The sequence below is a fragment of the Falco biarmicus genome, chromosome 6 (genome assembly GCF_023638135.1).
Source record: "Falco biarmicus isolate bFalBia1 chromosome 6, bFalBia1.pri, whole genome shotgun sequence".
NCBI lineage: Eukaryota > Metazoa > Chordata > Aves > Falconiformes > Falconidae > Falco > Falco biarmicus.
Window position 1 is genome coordinate 34,669,198 of NC_079293.1, and position 22,927 is coordinate 34,692,124.

Below are 22,927 nucleotides of genomic sequence, written 5' to 3' on the forward strand. Positions count from 1 at the left end.
TTAGGACAGTCCCTGATACTTCCCTGACATGGGACAAGCTGCCTTCTCCTAAACCACCCAAATCACAGCCCAGGAGGCAGCACAGGCCAGCAGCCACTTCCAGTGGGCATTCTGGACATAGCAAATCTAACCTGGAGGACAGGAGAACATAACGGTATAGACATGGCCAGATACTGCCCAGTCAGCCTCGGCAACGCACCCTCACACAGCTGAGCTGACTCCGAATTCCTGCTTCACACAGCTCTCTTCACTCCATGCAAAATCTTCTCTCAAATCACTGGCAAATTATACCTCTTTCCATTGCAGAACTTTCAGCAGTATCACCAAGGATATCCTAGCTGTGGGTGAATAGCTCCTCCATCTTGTGGCTGTCTTCCATGCCTTTTCCTTCAGAGGATTAGCCCCTTTTGGATCTAGTATTCTTGCTTCTTTCATTCCTGAAGGCATTCCAGTTGGAGAAATTTGTGACTGCAATTGTTACTAGCCACACAGTACTATTTTGTGATTTACAAGGAAAATCCTTTAAAAGACAGCAGTATTGAAAGATACTGCACCTCTAAAAACCCAGGTATGTTGTCAAAGCACCGTGGTAGACACTAAAAATAGGTCTCTGCAAACATTGAGATAGATAGATTTAGAGAACAGTGATAAAGAGCATTATTGCACTCACTTTAAGGAGAACAATAGAGACAAAGATGTCAATACACCTAATATTGTCCCTACAACGTGAGGTAAAATATCAGATTTTCCACTTATAAAGGAATTAAAACATTTTAATAAAGGGATATTCTAATGCTCATGGCTTACTAGAAAAAAAAGAAAAAAAAAAAAAGGAGATGTTAACTTTGAAAAAAATAGTTTGGCTATGAGCCCTTGTGACTTACAAGTCACTGTATATGTACACTGCCAAAAAAAATGAAATAGAGCTAGACATGTGCCACTACTACAAAAGCAAGTACACTATATTAACTCCATGCTGCACAGCTGATGTCAAAGGACCATCTTACTCTGTATTAAGAATGCTTATTCTTACAGGACCTGTATATTCTGCCCAAAGCTGAGAAGATTTCTACAAACATCCGGGAAAACTTGCAGAGTAACTGGTGACAATACACTGGAATAACAATACTCCCAAACTATCAAGAAGGGTGAAGAGGAGAAAGTACACCCCTCAAAAACATATTTCAAAATGCATTTCAACACTGCACCCCACAAATGTAACCTTTTTTGCACACCTTTTATTCTAGGAAGAACCAGGCCTGGGGGAAAAAAATAAAGGAGAAGGGGTGTTAAAAGCAGAAAACTTAATCAGAAATAGGTATTACAGTTTTTGAACCATCACTGACTTGGACAAGAATAAAACTAGTCTTTCTGTTAAGAATCCAAGACATGGCCCAAGATCACCCTGCTAAAACAGAAAGAAAGCTTTTGGGCATGAAAACAATACAGCAGAGAAACACAAAGTTTGTAGATCATCATTTATACCCACAAAAGCTAAGAGCAGAATTGGCAAGGGAAATGCCCACCAGACATGGAGGAGCGACTCAGACACAGCCTTGAACGTGAGGAAGAGAATGAGCACAACTGGGATGTCTCCTCAAGGCAAAGGGAACCAGACCATTATGAGCTTCCACCTGGATGATCACCAGCAATACAAAACCAGAAAAAAAGGCCCTAGTTTAGCATTTTACCCCTAAGGCCAGTATATTTAACTGGATATCTGGTGGTTCAGCAGCACAGCAGCAGTGCTGGGCCAAATCCAAGTCACAGCCTTCTGGCCCAGGAGGGAAAGTTGTTACCAAATGAAGCATGCTGACAACATATGGAGGCCTGTGCTACTGAAGCAGTTTCATCCTCATCCAGAAAAAACACCCTGTAAGATTATGCCAAACACATGATTCAATTTAGGTCAGAGCTCTGCTGCTCAAAGCACCCTGGCCACTGATACTACTTGGAATAGACTGGCCTGGTTCAGTGCTGACTTTACATCTTTTCACAGGTTTTTCACAGGGGATTATTTTTTTTCTTTAACCTGAATTTACTAGGCATTAGGGAGCAGTTTACCACTAAACATATTTATCCAGCCTGCATCAGCTCCTTTTTTATTCATTCCCATCCCAAAGTAACTTCAGGCACATCTGAGGCACGGAAGCTGTGAGGCCTGCAAGCTCTGTCTTTAAAGCCTGTAAGCACCTAACATTATAATGTACACAGAAGACACCTGAAAATGGTCACCCAAGAAACGCCCATCTACTGACAGCTAAGCTCCTGCCTTTGGTCTCCTACCTAGACACCTACTACTAGATGGTATAAAGCTGGGATACAATGCTTAGGTGCAATCTGATCTCCATTGATGTGAATTGAAAATACCTTCCATGGAAGCAGGATGAGTTACAGGAGAATAAGAGACAATTTAAAATCAGATACAGGATTCTTGGTTCCACTTTCATGTTTCTGCCTTGACACTGTTCATGTGAGATTTACAAAAATAACAATAAATACATGTGGAAATTTTATCTTTTTTATAGATAGGCAACCACTGGTTTAGAGTGAAAAACTGCCTAACATGTCATGCTGCAGCCCTGCACCAGTGAAGACCAAACTTCTTACAGAAAAGAAGTTACTCTGATCCAGTAAGAATTCTGTTCTCAAAAGGAATGGAAGCAATAAACTACACAAGGATTAAATACCAGATCTTGTCATCCTTCAATGCACTAAAAGACCAAAATAATCAAGACTTTCAAATACTATGTCAAACTGTACAGAACAGAAAAGCAAACTTCTTGCTTGTTTTGGCACAGCAAGTTCTTTACAGCTTCTACTTGTTTTAAGTTGGAAAATACAACATTGCATTTGCTAAACCAGTAGATCATTTTCCTATCCAAAAAAGGACAGCTTCTTTTGTAAACTTAGCAGCTAAGGACCATTTTGTGGGAAGCACTGCTTTATCAAACTTCTCATTGTAAATAGTTACTTAACTTTTTAAAACTCTTCTTCAACAAAAGAATAATTTTGATACTGAGTAATTAAGCATGTGCTTTGTCAAAAGAATAATATTTGAAGTTTTCTTGTGATATCTAAAGGATTAAGTACTTCAAGTAAAAAAGATGATTCCTGGACATCAGCAATTATATATGATTATAATAGCAGGAGCAATGTCCAAATGGCACTTCCAGTATTAATCACTGTAGTTGACCCAACTTGGTGTGGGAGGCTTAAGAGCCTGGAGTGAATGATCCCCTTGGAAACGATTCAAGGTAATTGGGAAACATCAAGAGAGGGCTCTGGCTTGTTACTATCAGTTACTGCCTATTGCTATGAAGAAGCATTCTGAAAGCACTGTCAAAGTCCAAGACAAAGAACGTTCAGTAGTGGCTGGTGACTGTGGGTGGCTGAAACAATTCAGTTCAGTCAGTCGGTGCATACTGAAGATCAAGAACAGCTAAGCCTTTCCTACTTGGGCATATACAGACTGAGACACCCTCAAAAAAGTAGTCACTACTCATGATCCCAGCCATTGAGAAACCAAATTTGCTTCCAAAAACATTAAAAATATTTTTGGGAATTCAGTAAGAAATTCCATCTTGAAGAAAATAACTGTCTGAAAATTACTGGACAGATAAGCAAACCCAGACACTAACACCAGCAAGTTTCAATTCAGTTATTGTTTCTCAAGCTGTTATTGCTTATGCCTTAGCAGCATTTAGCATGTGACACGTTCAGATAAGGGAAGAAGGAAAGAAAAGCCTATTTGTGAACATCATGACTGAAGTATTGGCTCTTTTGGTCTTTATGCTGCTATAACTTCACCTCCTTCTAGACACAAGTGAGCTCGAAAGCAGTTTCGACACTGTAAACATCAGTGTACGCCATAGTGGCACATCCAATGGACCCTGGTGGCTTTATGTTTTGTGGTGGAACACTGCAGTGTGAAGTGCCTACTGTAGCCAAGACTGTTATCAAGGCATTCACAATGTCCCTCTGTCACTTGGATTTCCTGAGGAATGCACTAAAGAGGCACTGCAAAGTCTCCCCCTCTACTAAGGCACCTCCTTCATGACCTGCAGAGGCCTCTCCTCCTCAGTCAAATTCAGCTGAAAGTGGTCAATGTTATAAAATGTTGGGATAAGGGGACAGTGACATAGAACAGCCCTACTTGTTTAGAAAACTAGGCTAAAACCCAAATAATGAAGGCACCACCAGCCATACCTCATTATACCAAGAGGGTCTAAATCTTCTTCCTCTTCTTCCTCCTCTTTTTTCTCCCCTGTTTTGGCATTTTCCACTGACGAAAGCTGTGAGATTAAGTCAGGTGTCTTCTCCTCTTTGAAAAAATCCAGTGCTTCATTTTCTTCTTCTTTCTCCTTCTCATCAGGAATGTTTTTACCCTTGAAGTCAATGGCACTAGTAGATTTTGTTCCTGCAAAATACAGTAACAAATGCAAAACTGAGTACACAGCGTAACAACCATATTTTATTTAATATTTTGCCCTTGTTCCTAATGGTTTTGTTTGGGGAACGAAGAACACAATCAGCTTTTGTGAAACTCTATCAACATTCTTGACTGTCCCTTTTATCCACTATGTGTCATTATGTATCTGATCTGTTTACTGATTTAAAGTAGTTAAGCAGATAAGGACAGAGGAAATTAACTTTATCTGAGACATAGCAGCTCATGTCTAATCTGCTTATTTATGTTTCTTCTATAGTCAATGGAAACAACAGAAATTCCACCTGGTGATTCATCTCATCCAAATAAAGTTTTCTGCGAAGGAGTTTCCTTCTGAAATCCTTATTTCTCTCCACTGGCTACAGAGGGGCTATAAATACTCTGCTTAGATGTAGGTAGCTAACTTTCACATAGCATGTTGAGATAAAGTCCACTTTTTGTTACTAATTTAATTCACTTAAGTTAAAATTAGAGCATCAGACAACATGAAAAAGTTTACTCAGCAGCTCTTCAATTTACTTTCAAAAATGAACCCTGAAGTTCTGACTCCCTTCAGGATGCAAGATCCATCCAGCTGAGCAAATGCAGCAGACTGGAACATGCACTTTGACCAAGTCTTCTAACCATACTTGTTAACATGTAAAGCCCAGGAGAACGAGGAGAGAACTATTCCTTGCTGTGGTGTTCCTGGATGTTCAGGAAAGCAATGTAAAACAATAAGACTACCTAAAAATAGGCTAATGAAAACCATGATGGATAAAATTAATGGTTTCATCCTGTTAAAGTAACATGGCAGCCTCCTCTCACCCAGCTTTTCACGCTTGAATCTGCTAAATCACCCAGGGCAGTCTTCACTGACTAAATATGGGTGTCTACATTGAGCAAGTGGTCTTATACTCCCCTTACAGGCAAGACAATACTGGTTGGGGTAAGCAGTGAATGTTAGGATGATGCTTCTCTTATCCCCACAGTCATCTGTGTCTTACCATGTTGATTCTCCCTAAACACCCCTGAATATATTGACTATGTCTCCAGCACCTGTAAGGAAAGTATACACAACTAGCTTGAGGATCTGTGTTCCACCTGGTTTGGTAGGGTGAGACTGTGATTATTCTAAGGCAGATTTCAATGAACAGGTCACGTTGCTTGCACCCAATCTGTCCACAGTAAAAGACAGTCCAGGCTAATTCAGCTGTAGACATGTGCACCATCATTAGGTTAATCAGCATGCAAAGATTAATCAACATGAATTCTGAATTCTCTGTGCAAGGGGTCTACTTTAAAGAGAACACTACCATGGCAAAACCCAAACCAAACCAAAACTCCAAAACTTTATTAGCAAAAGGATTTTGCCAAATATTGTGCAATTTTGCCCCCCCCCCCCCCAGCCCCTTCCCCCCTTGGCTTTAGGAAGCTGCCTGGCTCACCGAACTTCTAATCTGGCTACGCTTAACCCTTCTGCAGAATCAGCTGTTCACACATGGTGTCTTGCTAGCACCTTGCAACTTCACTTCATTAAAACTAATGCTATAGTGAGAATCCTGCACAGCACTAGAGTGAAATATTCCCTGCTCAGCATCTCTCAGCTGAATTAAAAGCAGAGAGCTCATCTGTTCCATTCATTCAGTGAGTCCCTGCTATGTCCAAGGAACATAAGAAAGGAACTATATGAATCACTGGAAGAGGATACAAAAGGAGGGCATAAGGCTAACAAAAAGTAATTTAAAAAAAAAAACAGAGCCCAGAGAATGGGTTTAACTAATAAAGAATCTGTCTCTTATTCAAATCTTTCTCAGGGTCAATAAATTGCTTTAGGACCCTCTTCAACAGGCCTAACAATTTTATTAGGAATGAAAACCAGACAAAATGTGGAACAGTTGATCACTAGGGAGACTCTGCACTGCCCCTTTAGGGTCCATCCCTCCACTGTCAATATATGATTATTCAGCCTTTGAAACTTGCATGTTAATTCACAGCTAACTAGGAATCACAGCTTAGGTATATGCCTACGGGAAATCAGAGATGGTGGGATCGGTACCTTCAAAGCAAGCATGGTCTTCTTAATGAGGCACGTGTCCACTGAGAGAAGGGGAAAACACTAGCAAACAAAACATGACTATGCAGCACTGTAGATGCACAAGAGGATATTTTTAGCAGCAGCCTTTATTCTGGTACTCTCTAGTTTTTGACCACATGAGTCAAGAACTTCATAATGCTTTTATCAATCACATTCATGGGAGAGGGTACACTCACATCTTTTAGTTACCTAAAAATTCCAGTAACTCAGGACTTGCTGCTAGATCCTCATCTTTTGAGATGAATTTCATTATATCATTGAACATAACTCTTCGTTCACAAATGTCAGATTCTCCCACGAAGAGAACTTTTCTAGGTAAGAGTGGAAGAGAAACTTGTGGATATCGTGCCGCCAGTCTCTGGTAAAGCTCCTCTATCTCGCTGTACTTCTTGGAAACCTGCAATGAAACATGCTGCCTGGGTAAGGAAGTTTTTTTTACAGGGGAGACATGAGAAGCAAAGCAGCAGTTCAAGCACTGTGAAACATTAATGCTGGAAAATGAAGTGGAAAAACATGTATTACCAAGGAGCTTTACATATAGCCTAGTAAAAGCCTGTTATCTACACAGTGAATCCCCAAACAATGTTGCTCATCTTCTAATCCTGTTATTAAAATCTGCTCCCTAATGGAATTGAAGTTCACTGCCAGATCCCAGTGTCAATTTGTCTGACTCATCAACTAATGAAATACTGGGAAGGTCACTGCTCCAGATACTTTTCTCTAACAGCAAAAATCCTTGTCCACTAAAAATGACTTATATAATGCCCAGCCCTGAGAGATGGGAGGGAAAAGAAGCCTAAGTAGGTAGTTATGTGATGGAGAAAGCTGCCTGAATCTTTTCACCATTGAGCCAGAAGATCCATTTCTCAGCCCTGGTGGGTTTTAGTGCCCTTCTGGCTGTTAACACCTAAAAAACTGGCACGTCTGCTGCCCTGCAGAGCACCTAATACAGAAATTGAAAGGCAGAGACCTCATCTGACCACTAACTATTCAGTTTTTCCACGAGAAAATAAAAACCAACAACCTGGCCATGGCCTACAGGTTCCCATATAGGGGGAAGATGCCAACAGTGAATGGAGTCATTCCTTCTGCAGACAAAGACAGGAAGCCTGAGGAGAAATAAGACCCAAGATATTACACGGAAAGCAATAACCATGGGAATGCTGGTTAGAAATTGTGTGGCTTCTATGCCACACTAAGTTTTGAATTCAGTACTTTAAAAAATCAACACACAAAACCCACACACAAACAAAATGTTATCTCTAAGTGATGTTACAGGCACAATGGAGAGGACTGTCATGTTTTGTGACTGTGGTATCATACAGACAATATATTCACCATGGCCCTCCATGGCCCTATAAGCTATGAATGTTTTGATGAATACAGAGTTAGAATTAAAAAAATAACCCAAAAAACTAGTGCTAGAGGAGTGTGTATGGCACAGATCTTCTGCTAGGATCCAGCTCTTACCCTCCTGTAACACATATTGGTGAACTCTAGTGCAGTGAATCCTAATTAATACTGCAACATAAAAAAGGATGGAAAGCACCGCATCTTGGGATACAAGAAGGCAGTTCTTCCACCAACACAGTGAAAAAAGAAAGTTAACCCAACAAAAAGCATGGAAGTAGAAGGGAAACAAATTGTAGATTAACCCAGAATCCATAAACCACATCTACACTAGCAAACTAAACACTATCAGCCATATTCCCAGGCACTGGAACCTGACAGTATCTATTAGGAACCTTATAGTATCTATTGGGACCTGACAATGTCCAGCACGATTTTGATTCTGGGCAGTTAGCACTCCTCCAGATAATTCTTCAGCCCAAGATTTAGCCTGGTGCAGAGACCACACAATAGCCAGCTTGGGTACTAATGCTCGCTGCAAATGGTGTGGAAGTTTAATACTATGGATGCAGCTAGCATGTGCTAGCTGCCATCCAGACCAGAGAACAGGTCCTGACATTACAGACACACCTCGACTAGCTTACTAAATCAGATGTAGGCATAAAGAGTAATAACCACCTTCGCTTTCATGCTTCCCTGCTTTTTGCAGTAATTATCAACCAAACAAGCTGATCTGAAAACTATTTGCATTCCAGCTGTAAAATGTTCACTGTGGGTTCAGTGTCCAGTCACAAATGGTAAGCAGCCCTACAAGAAAGATCTGAAGCACAAAAGCAAACCTGAGTTGTCAGGGGAATGAAAAACAAGAATTTTAGACTTGTCTCCTGTAAGCAGCACAGGTAAATGCGAGCAACACTGTGCCCTGCATGCAGGATCTGACACACAATTCGGCAGCCAAGCACTAAAGTGATGGCAACAAAGAGATCTTCCCAGAATAAGGCAGTCCTCCTTCTGAAAGATACCACAAAACCAGAGAGGAAAGCAACTCTGGAATTTTTGAATTGTTTTACATTTCTAGTTTGCTAGGTCCCAGTAGCACTCTGAACAGGGTATAATGCCACATCCTCTCCCAAAACCACTGTGTAAACACAAATGTAAGGGCAGTGAGGAATTTACTGGTACTTTTTTTAAAGAATGAACAATATTACTCTCCACCCAGAAAAAACAAATCAAGTCTGATTTGTGAAAAATGTTTAACATCTAGTTAATTTTCATAATAAACAACAAATTGATGTCTTAAAGTATTACAAGTCAGCAGCCAAACAAGACTATGCCAAAACAGCTTTAAAATACCCAAAAAGTAACGCTGAACTGAGAGACACAAACTTACTCCTATCTCTGCTTAATTTTTATTCCTCCTCTATCAGACGCTGTAAATTATTCCTAAATCTCAATTTATGTCTAATTACACCATTGAACATAAAGTGAACGCACACCCTCGCATCCTATCGCTAATTGAGCCTTTGTGAATCTGCGTGGGCTTTGAACACCACCACGACCGTAACACATGATACAGCGCAGAGAGTGCGGTAAGGCTGCACCCAAAGCACACCAACAGCTACCCCACACCTGCGGCACACCATGCAAGCTCATATCCAGCAGTGCGGGGATGCCCTCTGCTGGGATAACCTACCACACAGGCAAGATGTTAAACCTCCAGCCTAAACCATTCCCCACCTACCTAAGCCCAATGCTGGCCTCTGCAAGGCCCTGTCCGCTGAGGCTCTTCGCCTGCTGTCCCTCTGCCTCAACCCCTGGCTGCTTCTGGCTCCTCTACATCTCCGCTCAACACTACTGCTATCTTTACCCTGGTCCTTGTGCGGGAAATGCAGAAGACAGACTGGCTGAATCCAACAACGTCAGACTGATATATTTAGAATCACAGAATGGTTTGGGTTGGAAAAAAACTCTGAAGATCCACCCCCCTCCCATGGGCAGGGACACCCTTCATTAAATCAGGTTGCTCAAACCCCTTTCAACCTGGCCTTGAACACTTACAGGGATGGGGCATCCAGTTCGCTGGGCAAGTTGTTCCACTGTCCACCTCCCTCACTATAAAAAAATTTCTTCATTATATCTAATCTAAATTTACGTTCTTTCAGTTTCAAACTGTTGGCCCTTGTCCTGTCACTACAGGCCCTGGTAAAAACTCTCTCCCCACCTTTCTTATAATCCCACTTTATATATTAAAAGGCTGCTGTAAGGTCTCCCCTGAGCCTTCTCTTCTCCAGGATGAACAACCTCAACTCTCTCAGTCTGTCTTTACAGGAGAGGTGCTCCAGCCCTCTGATCATCTTCACGGCCCCCTCTAGACTTGCTTCAACAGGTCCACATCTTTCTTGTGCCAGGGAAACCAGAGCTGGATGCAGCAGCACAGAGGCCATGCAGGGGCCTTACAAAGCACCAGCCAAGTCTTGCAGAGTGTATTTTCTCAGGTTGAGGCCCCAGCATCACAGAGCATTCTCACACCTCTCCAGTCAGAAAGCAGTGCTCTGCTGTGACAATTTCGGACACTTTTAACTTGATGTCCTCTGACAGTTTTCCAGGAGAACGGCATATCAGCATGTAACAAAATTAAATCTTGCTTTTTCTGGTTACCATTCACAAGCCTTTGAAAATAGTTGATGGATTCTATGGCCCAAAATGTCAGGATAAAAAATAAATGTGGCTTTAAAATCCATTTTATCAATTAAGTAAACAAAGTCATAGCTGATTAATATTCAAATATTTTCCTTCTGCTTCCTGTAACTCCTCTAGGTCTTGACCTCATGCCTCTAACTGAACTCTGTGAATACTGTGGAGCTAAACACCCACCACCTGTAAGTCAGTGTGAGTGCACGCACTTCAAGGAGTTCTGTCAAGTCACAATATCAAAGGCTTAATCTACTTCACTTCAAAAGAGTTAATCATGCAAATATAGCAAAGCATGTGCATATTTGCCAGGTCAAGACCCTATTTGCCTGTAACAATTAATATCCACCATAGAACTTAAAAAGAGACAGGGATGGGTTGAATATTTTTTTTCACCAGGAACATATAAGTAAGTTGAATATGATCAAACATAGCTAGAGGGTTAGGAAAACCACCGGGAAGTTCAAAGCAAAAGCCTGAAGTTTGCTGCTAATCCCTCAAATCTCATGCATGTGCCTTGTTCCCTTCATCATGAGAACCTCATACATGAGTACACACACCAGAATGCCTGTAGGATACCAGGCTGGGACTCTCAGTTGTGCATAGAATTTCATCCCATTCGGTATTAATGAGATTCAATGTTTCCTTCCCCTTTAATGCTCTTTTTAATGCCCCATTTCTGACCTCAACTTCATATGCTTTATATCTACTGCAAGGATTTCAAGAAAATGGAGATCTCAAAGCTAACTCAAGCCCTTTGGCCAGCCAATGCATGCTAGTGAAGAGCACTCTTCATTTTATAGTATTTACTGAAAAACATATGGCTACGGTGACTTTGTTTTCACAAAGCCCACTTCTTAACACTTGCAGAAAATTGAGATGAAGCAGCACTGTACTTTAAAACAACCACTAGCTTTGGATGTAGGAATCAAAAGCATCCCTTCTCACATACAGCACAAACCAAGCCTTCACTTGTACACTCCTAATTCAAGCCATACCAGAATTAATGTTGCTTGGTGACCTCGTGGGTATGCATTATGGTAGATTTTAATTACATGATCACATGCTGTTCTCCCCATCTGTTTTGCCCAGTAGAAGAGCAAGCACTCTAATATTTCTTTTTAATCAACAAATTCTTAATGGCTGTTGAACCTATTGCTACACTGAGCAGGGATTTCCCCCCCCCCCCTCACACCACAGAGGTTATAACGTGAAGGAATTATCTTCACAACATACCTGTATGGTCAGGAAGTAGCAACTCCAACACACAGATTTTGAGGCCCACAGAAAGAAGGCCAACATATGCAAACAGGCAATCATAAAAACATAGATGAATACACACCCACATACTTACACCCCCTCATTTAATGAGAGGAAGACAGTTCCATAGCAAATTCCTCCCAAAAATGTGCTGTTTGTCAAACACCAGCAGTTAGTTGTTCAGCTTTAAAAAAGAAAGAATTTGGCTAACAAACATAACTTATGAAAAAGAGGCAACTGAATTGGGCACAGATAGAAAGAAAAGGCACTATAGGCGGGGTAGATTTTTAATAAGGCTGTGAAGGGAGAAGTTAATTGCTAAAAAAGGTAAGGTGTGGCTAGAAGAAACACATTTAAGAAAAAAAAGGCCTTTCCTTCTCACAGAAAATGGGAGATCGTCAGGCAATAATTAAATACCACCTTTGCAGCAGTACCTCTGATGCAGTACCAAAGATAAAAATAAATTCACTATTTCAATAGGGCAAGAGTATTCTGATCTTTGAAAGAAATGCAGCTGACTTTTCCTTCAGTTACCAAATATAACCTAATGGTTAAGCAGTTCTGCAACCCATTTGCCCTATTTTACAAATGGCATTTTTTTAATTAAAAAAATCCTTCCTGTTTCTAAGAATTTGGATCTGAAAGTCATCACAGAAGTTAATTTCTTCTTCTGTTAATGCTTCAGAAATATTTCAATTAAAAACGTTATGATACTGATTTTGCATAGTCCCATTAAGGCTGGGGAACGGGAAACTCTGGATTGTTTAGACCCACAGTCAAGGCTAGTAACTCCACAGGTCAGATCTGAAATCTTCTTGATGTTCACCTGGCTTTGGTCACAGGCCCTTAACATATCTTGATCCAGTGTGGTCTAAATCGCAGCCCACAGATCACAGTTAACTTGCAGGACGCTGTCTTGCTCACCATCTTTTTCCAGGGCATACAGGGAAGCTATTTGAGAAATAAATTCTGCTCAGTCACATCGCTGCCTGCAGTTGCTCACAGCCTAACGCACACAAAGCCAGTTTCCTTGCTGCCACCTAGGGCACGAGTGTGGAAAGCAGCCACTGCAACTGGAAGCAGGTGGAACAGCTAGACAAGGAAAATCAGTTGAGCTAGTATTTCATGAAAAGGGGAACCGGGAATAAGAAAGACAAAAGGTCTCAAAACACAGACCTGGCTTCTGAGGTAGCCAAAATCTGTTCAACATATCCAGAACCAATGAAAATCCTAACATGCCTACCCATCTTCTCTAACTTACATTGTCTCCTTCCTTCAACCTCTCAAATTTGACAATTTCAACAGCAAAAAAACATGTTCCCTCTCCTATCCTGCTCCCATACTTGGGAAGGCAGAACAGGCACAGAGTTGTTTCTTTCTCCTCCTTCAGATGTCTCATCTCACTCTGCCCTGTGATACAAATTCAACGTGTCAGATCTGCTGCCTAATGTAACCTCATTCTTCTCTGCTGGTCCCCAGCCACCTGCTTCTCCTACACTGCACTGACAAACTCTCTGGGGAAGGGCCATGGTTCTTGTTTGTGCTGGTACACCATCCAGTAGAACACAGACGCTACGTGTGCAACTCACCTCACCTGGCTGCACAAGGTTGGGACTTGCCTCTGGGTTAAGACAACTGCCTACACACAGGAGGCTCCTCGGCTCTCATCACAGTCAGATATAGTCACTACATTTGGGAAGATGTGACTGAAACTGAACTCACCTGAACACAGGCAGCTAGCGGTACATTGGATGGTGTACTGCATCTCACTTCATTCTGCTCCAGGGTGCTGCCAATACCTTTATGTCCTCTGTCACATCTGCTAGCCCTGTGCAGACACCTAGGATAACTTAAGGTTTCTCACATGGTACCATGTATGTTATGCAAAATGGATTCCCCCCACTTTAGATGCTCAGCTATATTCTCAACAGTACTGCACTGACTGGGATGGGAGCTTAGGAATCCACAGCAAATGCAGACATCTAATCATAGAGACAGAATGTTCTGCCTGAAGACAGGCATCTCTTGCCATCTGAGATGATTTGGGGTCTCCAAGGGGCTTGTGCCGGGCAGGCAGGTATCACACAGGACCTAGAGGAGACCCACAACCTTCTGAAGGCTAGATGGAAAAGCCCAGGGAACCTCTGGTGGTATAAACAGTGAGTTGTGTGCAACTCAATTGAGTATTAAGTATTTTAGCCTAGAGTTAAAGCCCCCTGTCCCAGCTGTTTAAAATGTAGAATGCTTTCCCTTTACGGTTAAAGAAGACAAGCATTCCCAGAGGATGAGTCACCTCATTCCCTTACTCTCCATTGACCATAAAAGCACGGAGAGACAGATGAAAATATCCAACTTACAGAGAGATAAGTTAGGACAGGTGAATCCCTCTGTTCCTCCCAGTAACACATACAGAAAAGACTCATCAGAATGAATTGATGCAAAGCTTCCATCCTCCAACCTCCCAGCTCATAGTTTTAAATTACTTTCACACACCAAACTACATAATACATCAGACTTAGTCAGGTGAAAAATACCAGATCTGATGAGACAAATGTTACTCCTGTCAGACTACACCAGTTTTCTTCTTTATGAAGAATGAAATGTCAGGAGCTCTGACCAGAGAAGAAATCAGAAAAGTTCATTTCACTTGACAAGAGCAAATAAGTGCTGAAGATCCTCCTAGAGAATGGACACAGGAATGGACAATCTCAGCGAGCAGGCGGGCCACAGTAGGAACTCTGTTTCTCCTCATTACAGACAAGCTGATCTTATGTACTTTTTTTAAATGAAGCAAAATGTTAGATGACAACAGCCCATTTAACACCTCAGGTTTAGTCAGGCTCTTTCTTGAACAGAGCTGCATGGAAATATCACATAATACAAGCAGGCATTGCTGCAGACAAAAAAAGCAATTCTACATCCCCTTCCCTTATCTGCCTGTCTGGCCCTTCCCCTGTCCTAAACAAACTTTAATGGGGCTGTGCAACTCACAGGCTCAAGAAACATGTGTAAATTAGTACTGAATAACAAATAACAACTCCCCAAACACCCATTTTTTAGCCAGGACCAGTTCCTCAGCTGACATCACAGAACAGCCACATGGCACTGACACACAGAAGGAAACACTGCAGGAGCGAGAACAAGCAGTCAGGGACAAAAAGGGAGAACAGAACAGACTCTTACACCAGCATTGCTGCTTTTACCATGAAGTTATATATAGCATTAGGAGTGCAATAAATGTGTGAGATCTCCTCACCATGCACCTCTTCACAACACTGACAGATGTGGCTTTATCTGCAAATCAGACTGTAAATATCCATTTGTGAGCTACCTTCTATGGAGTGTGACTTACACTAGGGCTAATGGTCTAGCAGGTAACCACACACTCACATCACTGACATTACAGTTATCCTCAAAACATCAAAAAAAGAGCAGATGTCCATAGCGTGCAACAGGGTACCTCCCCTTAGAGTCCCTTTATAGTCAATCGGCAGAGAAACGCACTTCTTGGGAGCAGTTCAGCAGACAGCTAAAACAGATCAAATTAAATGTACCCTAAATGCGTGTTTTTCCATCGACTCAATAGGCAGTCCCAGGTGAGACAGCTTAAGTGGTAATGCACATGCTATAGGTGACTTTAAAACAGGTGAAATGAATCTCATGTGCTATGTTTCGAAACCTTTACTCTGCAGGTATCGTGAAAAAGACAATTCAACTCAATAATGTTTTATATGGACACTTCCTTGTAAAACTCTCATTCTAAGGATTTTAAAAGCCATGTCAAGGCTAATAGGTCAAGGATAACCCTACTGCCAGGTTAATTCCTGTTATTGCCTCACATGATTCTTTCTCCATTCACGTAGACTATTATATATTTATTTCATGTTTATGCACCAAGTCCCAGTGCTGATACGCCTATCAGAGAAACTAATTTTGTAGCAAGACTTATAAAAAGCTTAATTAATTTCTATTTGTTGACCTGTAATGCAAAATGCCTTAAAGGCAACCAGAGTCATTGCTGTTTTAAGCTCCTGGAATAAAAAGTTCAATTAACATATGTATAATACTTCTATTGCAGAAATGGTACAGACTGTGTTGTCCTACCAAGGACCTTGACCCAGGGAGGCTGTGATGACAAAGTATCTGCTACACCAGGACCAAAATAGTTAATCGAAGCTCATTAAAAAAGTTATCATTGACACAGCACTGATTAAACACTTACCATAAACTGAACTACATCTTCAGGCTTGTGCTTTGCTGATTTGAAGGCAGCCAGTCGGGTAACAACAACAATGTGATACTCTACATGGCCAGACATCATCTTCCCCCGGATTTCCCGGTATTCTGGCACTGACAAATCCAGCCCCGTGTGCGTATTCTGAATTTGCCTAGGGAAGAAAATACATGCAGAGTTCAGGCACTGGCACAAAGACTTTTAACTGACCCTCTCCTAGGATCCAATTGAAATCTTGAGAAAGTCAATGTGAAGACTAATATTTCAACAGGACACCAGACGATCCTACCCCAGCACTGCTCCTACTCTGCAACAATACAAATTTGGACATGGCCTGCTTCCTGTATTCCAGGGGTCCTCAAATTTTTTAAACAGGGGTCCGGCGCATGGATGAAGTGGCAGGCAGCCATCTGCGGCTGCTTGGTTTCCCCCCTCAACCCCTGGTGGGGGGGGAGGTGGGGGGGGTTGAGGACCCCTGCTATATTCTATCCCAAAGCATCTGCCACTGGCCACTGCAGACAAAATGCCAGGAACATAGCATTTCTAGGAACAGATGTGGATTCATTCAGAACAGGACTTCACTCACAGGATTTGAAGGTGCTGTCCTACCTAGCAGGGCAGATGAGAAGATCTCATGACCTCTCATTAAAGTTTATTGTGAAGCAAGGGTCCGCTCACTAGAATTCATGTCAAGCCCTGTCCACATCTCCTTTTCTTAGGACAAACCCAGGAGTGGCAGAGACAACAGCTGAAAAAGGCCACAAAAGGAAGAAGGAGCCTGCTGGAGAGCAGGGACAACCTGAGGTTTGTTAAGAGCCAACCAGGGAACTAGACTAAAGCCTGAAACAAAGAGAAGTGCTGAAGCAGACTGCTGTGCCAACCACACAGTTTCCATCTGTGGAAGTCCTTGAAGAAAATTAGACAAACACCTACCAGGACTAACCAAGTTAAAGGAGTACACGATCTCTTTGAACTGCCTTCTGGTTTTGACTGTCTGATTGATAGTCTTGTTGGCAAATAGCAGAAAGGGTACACTAGCTAAAGTATCTCAGCCTTCCCATAGAAGATCCCAGTGGAAACAAAGCCACTTGTCCTTGCGTAATGAGTTAAAGTAGACAAAGAATCACAGCATTAACCTCTGAGAGTTGCCAACAGTCAGAACCACCCATGGTTCCTCTTGGAGGAAAATGCAACAAGGGAGCTGTTGCTGCAGTTCACTCAATGCATTTTCTTCTCCTGCCAGCTTCAGATCCGCTGAACCGTGGTGTCACCTCCCCCCTGGATGCCCATGCAACAATTATTTATGACATTTTTGCAACAGGAATGCCAAGATCATATTATAGTCCTCGCACATCAAGAGCAAGACTGAGCAGTTGCTGCTGGGGCACAAGAGAACTGTACATCTAATGAAATAAAGTCTGTCTCAGTAGATTGGAAACCACAGTGACTGTTTCCCCAAAGCTAGCCCTACGCCAAGCCACAGCACACTCACTACTGCTGTCACTGGAATCAAGTGTTCTGCCAGAATCAGAAAGAAGTTTATCATCCAGAGCATTGAATACTCTCTGAACTTATCTTTGAGTGCATCCTTCCTATGCGTGCATAAGTGTTTTTTAACGAAATCAGAAGGGACTGTTTAAGAAAAAAACCACAATTTTATTTTCATTGAACATTTTTTCTGCCTTTTTTTCTTTTCTTTTTTAATCCTAGCCGTATGGCTAATGTCACGTCCCATCTTCCCTGGACTTCCTGTAGATTGCAGAGGTGTCTAGCAGCATTCTTGCCTCTTTAGGAAATTTAGATATATTAACACAGATGCCATTTTGCCTAAGGATACATGAGGTGTACAAACTTAAAATACACTTTAAAGACATTTAAACAATCTAGTTTCAAATAAAGTTTCAAAAGACTCCTCTCATGTCAAAACTTGACTAGTTCTTTTGAAACTTGAGTTTTCCCAAGAAGGCAACCTCTGTATCTCCAATGCAAAACTGAATAAAAACTTTTTAAAGAGAGCACCTCAACAGTTCTTTATAAATTGGATAGCAACATACAAGGGCACAGGCCCAACTTGTACCCAATCCTATTTGCAAGCCATGTTTAAAACATTATGGATTTAACAAGAGCTCTACTGTTGCCAAGATTTTATACTAGGTACCCGACTGCCATCTGTTTGCTCTGATTCTGTTCTCATTTTCTGCCAGTTAAGGACTTGACTTTACACTATCAGACAAAATTTTGTTCTCAGTTACATGCTGTTGGGCTCTAAACACAGAATCAATAGTGCTTATGTATAAATACATAGGTGCCTGGCTTTCACACAGCAGCCTGTCAAACCTGTAAGTAATAGTCATTATCTGGAGTGTTGTCTCCTTTAGTGGCAGCCAAAATGCTAACTCAGAGGACACCTGCCAATAAAATGAGTTGGATCTGGGTTTTTTTAGAATATACCTGCAGCAGAGGAAATGCTCTCCAGATGCGTAGTCACTCAGAAGTTGTGACTGCAGCTATGACAGCAAAAAGGTCTGTCAGATGGTACTCATGAGAGACTGACTTCTGTTAACACAGCCACGGAGTACAAATGACAAATTAACCTGCTTTTCACCTCTGATGTAAATAAAAGGAAAAACCACCAGTAAACCATCCTTCCTGAATGGCCTTAACTTAGCTCAAAATACCAACCATGAACAGATGTTCTGAGATGGCACAACCACAACTTCACTGTTAAAAGAGTTGCTGCATCAAAGAGTTCTAAAAATGTCATGTAGTAAGTACCTTAACTACACCCAGGGTTCTTCCTTTAAAGCTGTTCAAAGTCTGAGCTAAAACGACTGTAATGGAAAGCGATTAGAGGGAATGGCTACATTTTGTTTGTTTGCTTTAGGCTTTGTGATCACTTTCATTTTCAGCTCTTACAGGAAACCTACCCCTATTATCCTTTCCATAGCAACAGGATTGTGTAGTTTTTAAAACACGATTCTAAACTAACAGAAATCAACAGGGAGGCTGAGACAGATACAGCCTAATAGCCAAAGTGCACACTAGCCCTTGTAATGTCTTAGTTTCAAAATCAGCAGTCCCAGGGTTTTAATTAATTTGACAGTGTTATTGTTACTAAAACAGAAGCAGCACCTACAAATCCCAAGTCAGAGAATAGTTTCTTTGCATTTTTCACATCAAACACAATTATTTTTACAGTAGTAGCTTTGAAAAAAGAAGCAAAAGGAGAAAGCTGGCTGTTTAAATGGCATACACGTTTATTGCTTCTATTCCTTATTGAAACCTGACTTGTGTATCTCTCAGTTACACTTTTGTCTACAATGCAGATTGTTCAGGGGAGGCTTGGGCACATGGTTAACTTCCCTAACATGAATTACTTCACCTGAATACAAGACCATTCATGCCAATATCACTGTGCTTGCATAATCAGATCATGCAGGGTTGGCACAGGACAGAGGAAGGAAAAATTATATAAAGGTCAGCTGAACAGAGCAGTTTCCACAGTTCACAGAAGAGCCACAGAAGAGCTTTTCATTCCTGTCTTTTTATTTGCATACAATGTAGAGGCTTTGTACTTTAATTAATCTGCTTTCTGTGCTGAAAGTCCAAGATGGGAAAGGGGGGAAAGCAGCCATTGCAAGCAAAGCAAAGAGCTACAAGTGCTGTGACGACAGAAACTTTATTCCAGTGTCTGTGTAGCCAGGAGAGCAGACTCTGCACTTTCTGTCCTGATAAAAGCCAGCCCTATCAGCAGCACTCAGCTCCAACAGCCTCTGTGACGACCCAGGTCATAGTAAAAGGAGAAAAAACTTGTACAACTAGTTTATTCACTAAGTGCAGGCAAAGTATCAATCACAAATTAGCCAGCAAACACTTTTATTTCTCTGTATAGTCTTAACTACAATATACAGATTCATATTTATTTATATTAACATAGCAACTAGGAATCCTATTCCCAAACCCAGTTTGTAAAAAAGAGTGTAAAAGGTCAGAACTATCTTACCTCACAACTAGAAAATACATTCATTTGCTAAAGCCTTTATTCCACACAGATGCATATAGCTAGTTTTATCACTGAAAGCATTCCAGTATTGGTGGGACAATTTGCAAGTGGCAAAGTCTATTGACTGTAAAATAAATCCAGGTGTTCAGATTTCCCTTTCCAATATATAAATATTGGAAATAAATATACAATAATATAAAGTTAGTCCTAGAAGACATGTATAGAAGTCAGATACACTTGAAAGTTCAACGCCACTGCTCCAAAGGAAGTCAGGCCCTGATACAGCCAAATATTTAAGGACTAAAATAATGGCTTTGAAGTTCATGTGATTGACACAGGTGCTACTTATGTCCTAGGAGGTAGGTGTGAGAGCCAGGACCTTGATGAATCAACACTTCTGCTTCTGGTGTCACATCTGATCAGAAACTGCTTACAGGTGGTCTCAAATCTCTTGTGGTGGGTTAAAAAAAAAAAGAAAGAGAGATATAGCTCTATAATTTTTCTATAAAGACTGCCACAAGCATTTTCTTCTTGAAGCATTTCTCTTGAAGGATCATTTGACACGTCTAGGAAAATACAGGTTGTAAGAATGTAATGCAACTGAAAAGAGCACCCACTTCGGGCATGGTGTCACAAATGTGGGAAAACAGAATAAACTTATTTTGCCCATCGCTGGCCTAACTGCCAGCCAGCCAGGCTCCCTGTGGCCCAGTGGGCAGGGATGGGAAGGGCATGGCGGCGGGAGCAGGGCCAGTCAAAAGCAGGCGACACCACACCTCAAAGACGCCAGCGTACGCTTCAGGACGAGTTATAGCTCCTTCCCGCCCACCTCGCCATGCTGACAAGGAAAGATGCTTCCAGAGGGTGGGAGCACTGGCTGCGTCCCCGGCCGTGCCAATGCGGAAGGGAAAGGATGTCAATGTGGAAGTTACCACAGGAAGAAAGGACCGAACGGCGGGCGTCCCACAGGGCGGGCCAGGCAACAGGGGTCTCTCCCGGCTGTGGAATTTCAGCCAAAACACTTCGAGAAACCGCACAAATCCGAGACGTCCCGCGGACAAACCCCCGCACCACCAACCCGCCTCCCACCTGGGCCTCGTCCCGGCCTCCGCGGCCCCTCGGCCGCCCCTCAGTGCCCGCCCGGGGTCCCCGTGAGGCGCCGCCCGCCACGCTCCTTCCCTTCCCCTCCCTTCCCGCCCCCGGCGCTGGGGCGGCTGCGCGGGCCTTGCCCCGCCACGGGAAGGCCGCAGCGGGCGGCTCCGCAACTCGCGGCGGGGTCGCTGCTCTCGGCCCCCTCCCCGGTACCTGGTGGTGACCAGCACGGCGGGCGCCGCGCTGTACTGCATGGCTCGGGGATTCGGAGTCGCTCCGGAGCGGTGCCGGCCCGGCTGGAGAGGCCGCGTCCCGCTGTCACGGGGTCCCGCCCCCCTTCCCCGGGCTGGCACTGGCCGCCCTGCCGGATGTTTGCCGGCGGGCGGCTGCGGTGCAAAACGATCGCCGGGAAGGGCGGGGGGAGGAAAACGGCCGGGCCGGGGGTGAGAAAAAGCGACCTGCTGCGTAGTCGGCAGGATTCGAACCTGCGCGGGGAGACCCCAATGGATTTCTAGTCCATCGCCTTAACCACTCGGCCACGACTACACCGACGGGCGGCTGTGTTGGCACGGAAGCTCCACTAATCTACCCCCGCTTCCCTGTTGGTTCGTTGTTTTTTTTTTCTTTTACGGCACCAAAACGTTTCCCCCAAGTCTCGGCGGCACCCTTGTGCGCTCCTTCTACGTGGAAGCAGCCCGGACGCATCCGTCTGCCTTAAAACAATCGGCACGGTGCCGCCCGAGAGCGCTGGCTGCACTACGAGACAGCCCGCTGTCCCCCGCCGGCTACTGCAAGCCCCCGCGGACCTAACGCTACCCCCGGGGGTGCCCGCAGGTGCCGTTTGCTCCAGCCCCTACTTTGGAAAGAAAGCAGCAAGCAGCTGCTCTCCCCGCTGCCCCTCACCGCTGGCCTGGGCAGCCCAGCTTCCTTTCCATGGGTGCACCTGGGTGCTGCTTTTATCTCAGTGCTTCTCTGCACAGAGAAGCGCGGAGGAAAAAACCAACCATGCCAGGCACAGCTTTCTGCTGTCTGCCTCAATGTCACAGCAGAAACCCAAGGAGATGCTGAGGAATATTAGAAAAGCAATAGAAGCCAGACGCTGCCACTGCATCAGTGCAGCTGCTCCCCAAAAGGGCTCTGCACCCCGAGTACCCGCAGCGGCGCACAGGGGTGCCCCCAGAGAGAAGCAGCCCCTAAAACAAAATGTGGTGAGTAGGTCAGGACTTTTCATCCCGGAAGGAAACAGCTGGAGGTGTTGGGGATGCAATGGAAGTCTGTAAAGAGTCCAAAGGTGGCAGGTACAGAACAATCTTCTGCAGCTTCGGGTGAAAGGAGAAGTCTGGGGCCTGAAACTCATGAGTCAAAACAAACGAAAAAAGGAAACTTTGTAAGTGGAGTGCCTTGCTAAATCCCGGTTGTTTTCTCTACCTGGCTGTTGCCCCTGGAAACCTTTTGTTAAGCAGAGTGTGAATACCATCACAGGGCTGCAGCTTTTCTGGCGCAGGAGCTGCGGTTGCCAGAAGTGCCGCAAGCCACTGAAAAATGCTTTTGAAATGTGAATCATTCTCCTGTGGCCTCTGAAGGGTTACAAAGCTCTGGGCTGGAGTTCCTGAAAGCATGAGTATATCCTAAATAGTTATATATCTAAATGAATTACTACTCTAATGGCATTTTTATTGCCGGTTGGCTCCCTGGATGATCAATTTATTTAGATAGTACCGAGGAGTAAGCAGCTGGCAGTTTGCTGCTCGAGACAGCAAAACTAGAGCA

At 43.2% G+C, this 22,927-nt stretch overlaps 1 protein-coding gene and 1 non-coding gene across 3 annotated transcripts in view; both read right to left on the reverse strand.

Annotated features, from left to right (window-relative positions):
- The window catches only part of HS1BP3 (HCLS1 binding protein 3), a 54,094-nt gene extending 32,543 nt beyond the window's left edge, over positions 1-21,551 (reverse strand). The window contains exons 1-4 of one of the 2 annotated variants that reach the window (XM_056343604.1): positions 21,371-21,546; positions 16,051-16,216; positions 6,717-6,924; positions 4,210-4,420 (exon numbers count right to left, since the gene is read on the reverse strand). In XM_056343604.1, coding sequence (XP_056199579.1) covers positions 4,210-4,420; positions 6,717-6,924; positions 16,051-16,216; positions 21,371-21,411 — 626 coding nt within the window. In that variant the 5' untranslated portion in view covers positions 21,412-21,546. Of the gene's footprint in view, positions 1-4,209; positions 4,421-6,716; positions 6,925-16,050; positions 16,217-21,370 lie in introns of both variants that reach the window. The other variant, XM_056343605.1, reaches the window with a different exon arrangement.
- A 70-nt stretch (positions 21,552-21,621) lies between these two features.
- Positions 21,622-21,703, reverse strand: TRNAS-AGA (transfer RNA serine (anticodon AGA)). Its single transcript has one exon. It is a non-coding gene; the product is annotated as a tRNA-Ser (tRNA).
- Between the last annotated feature and the right edge of the window lie 1,224 nt (positions 21,704-22,927).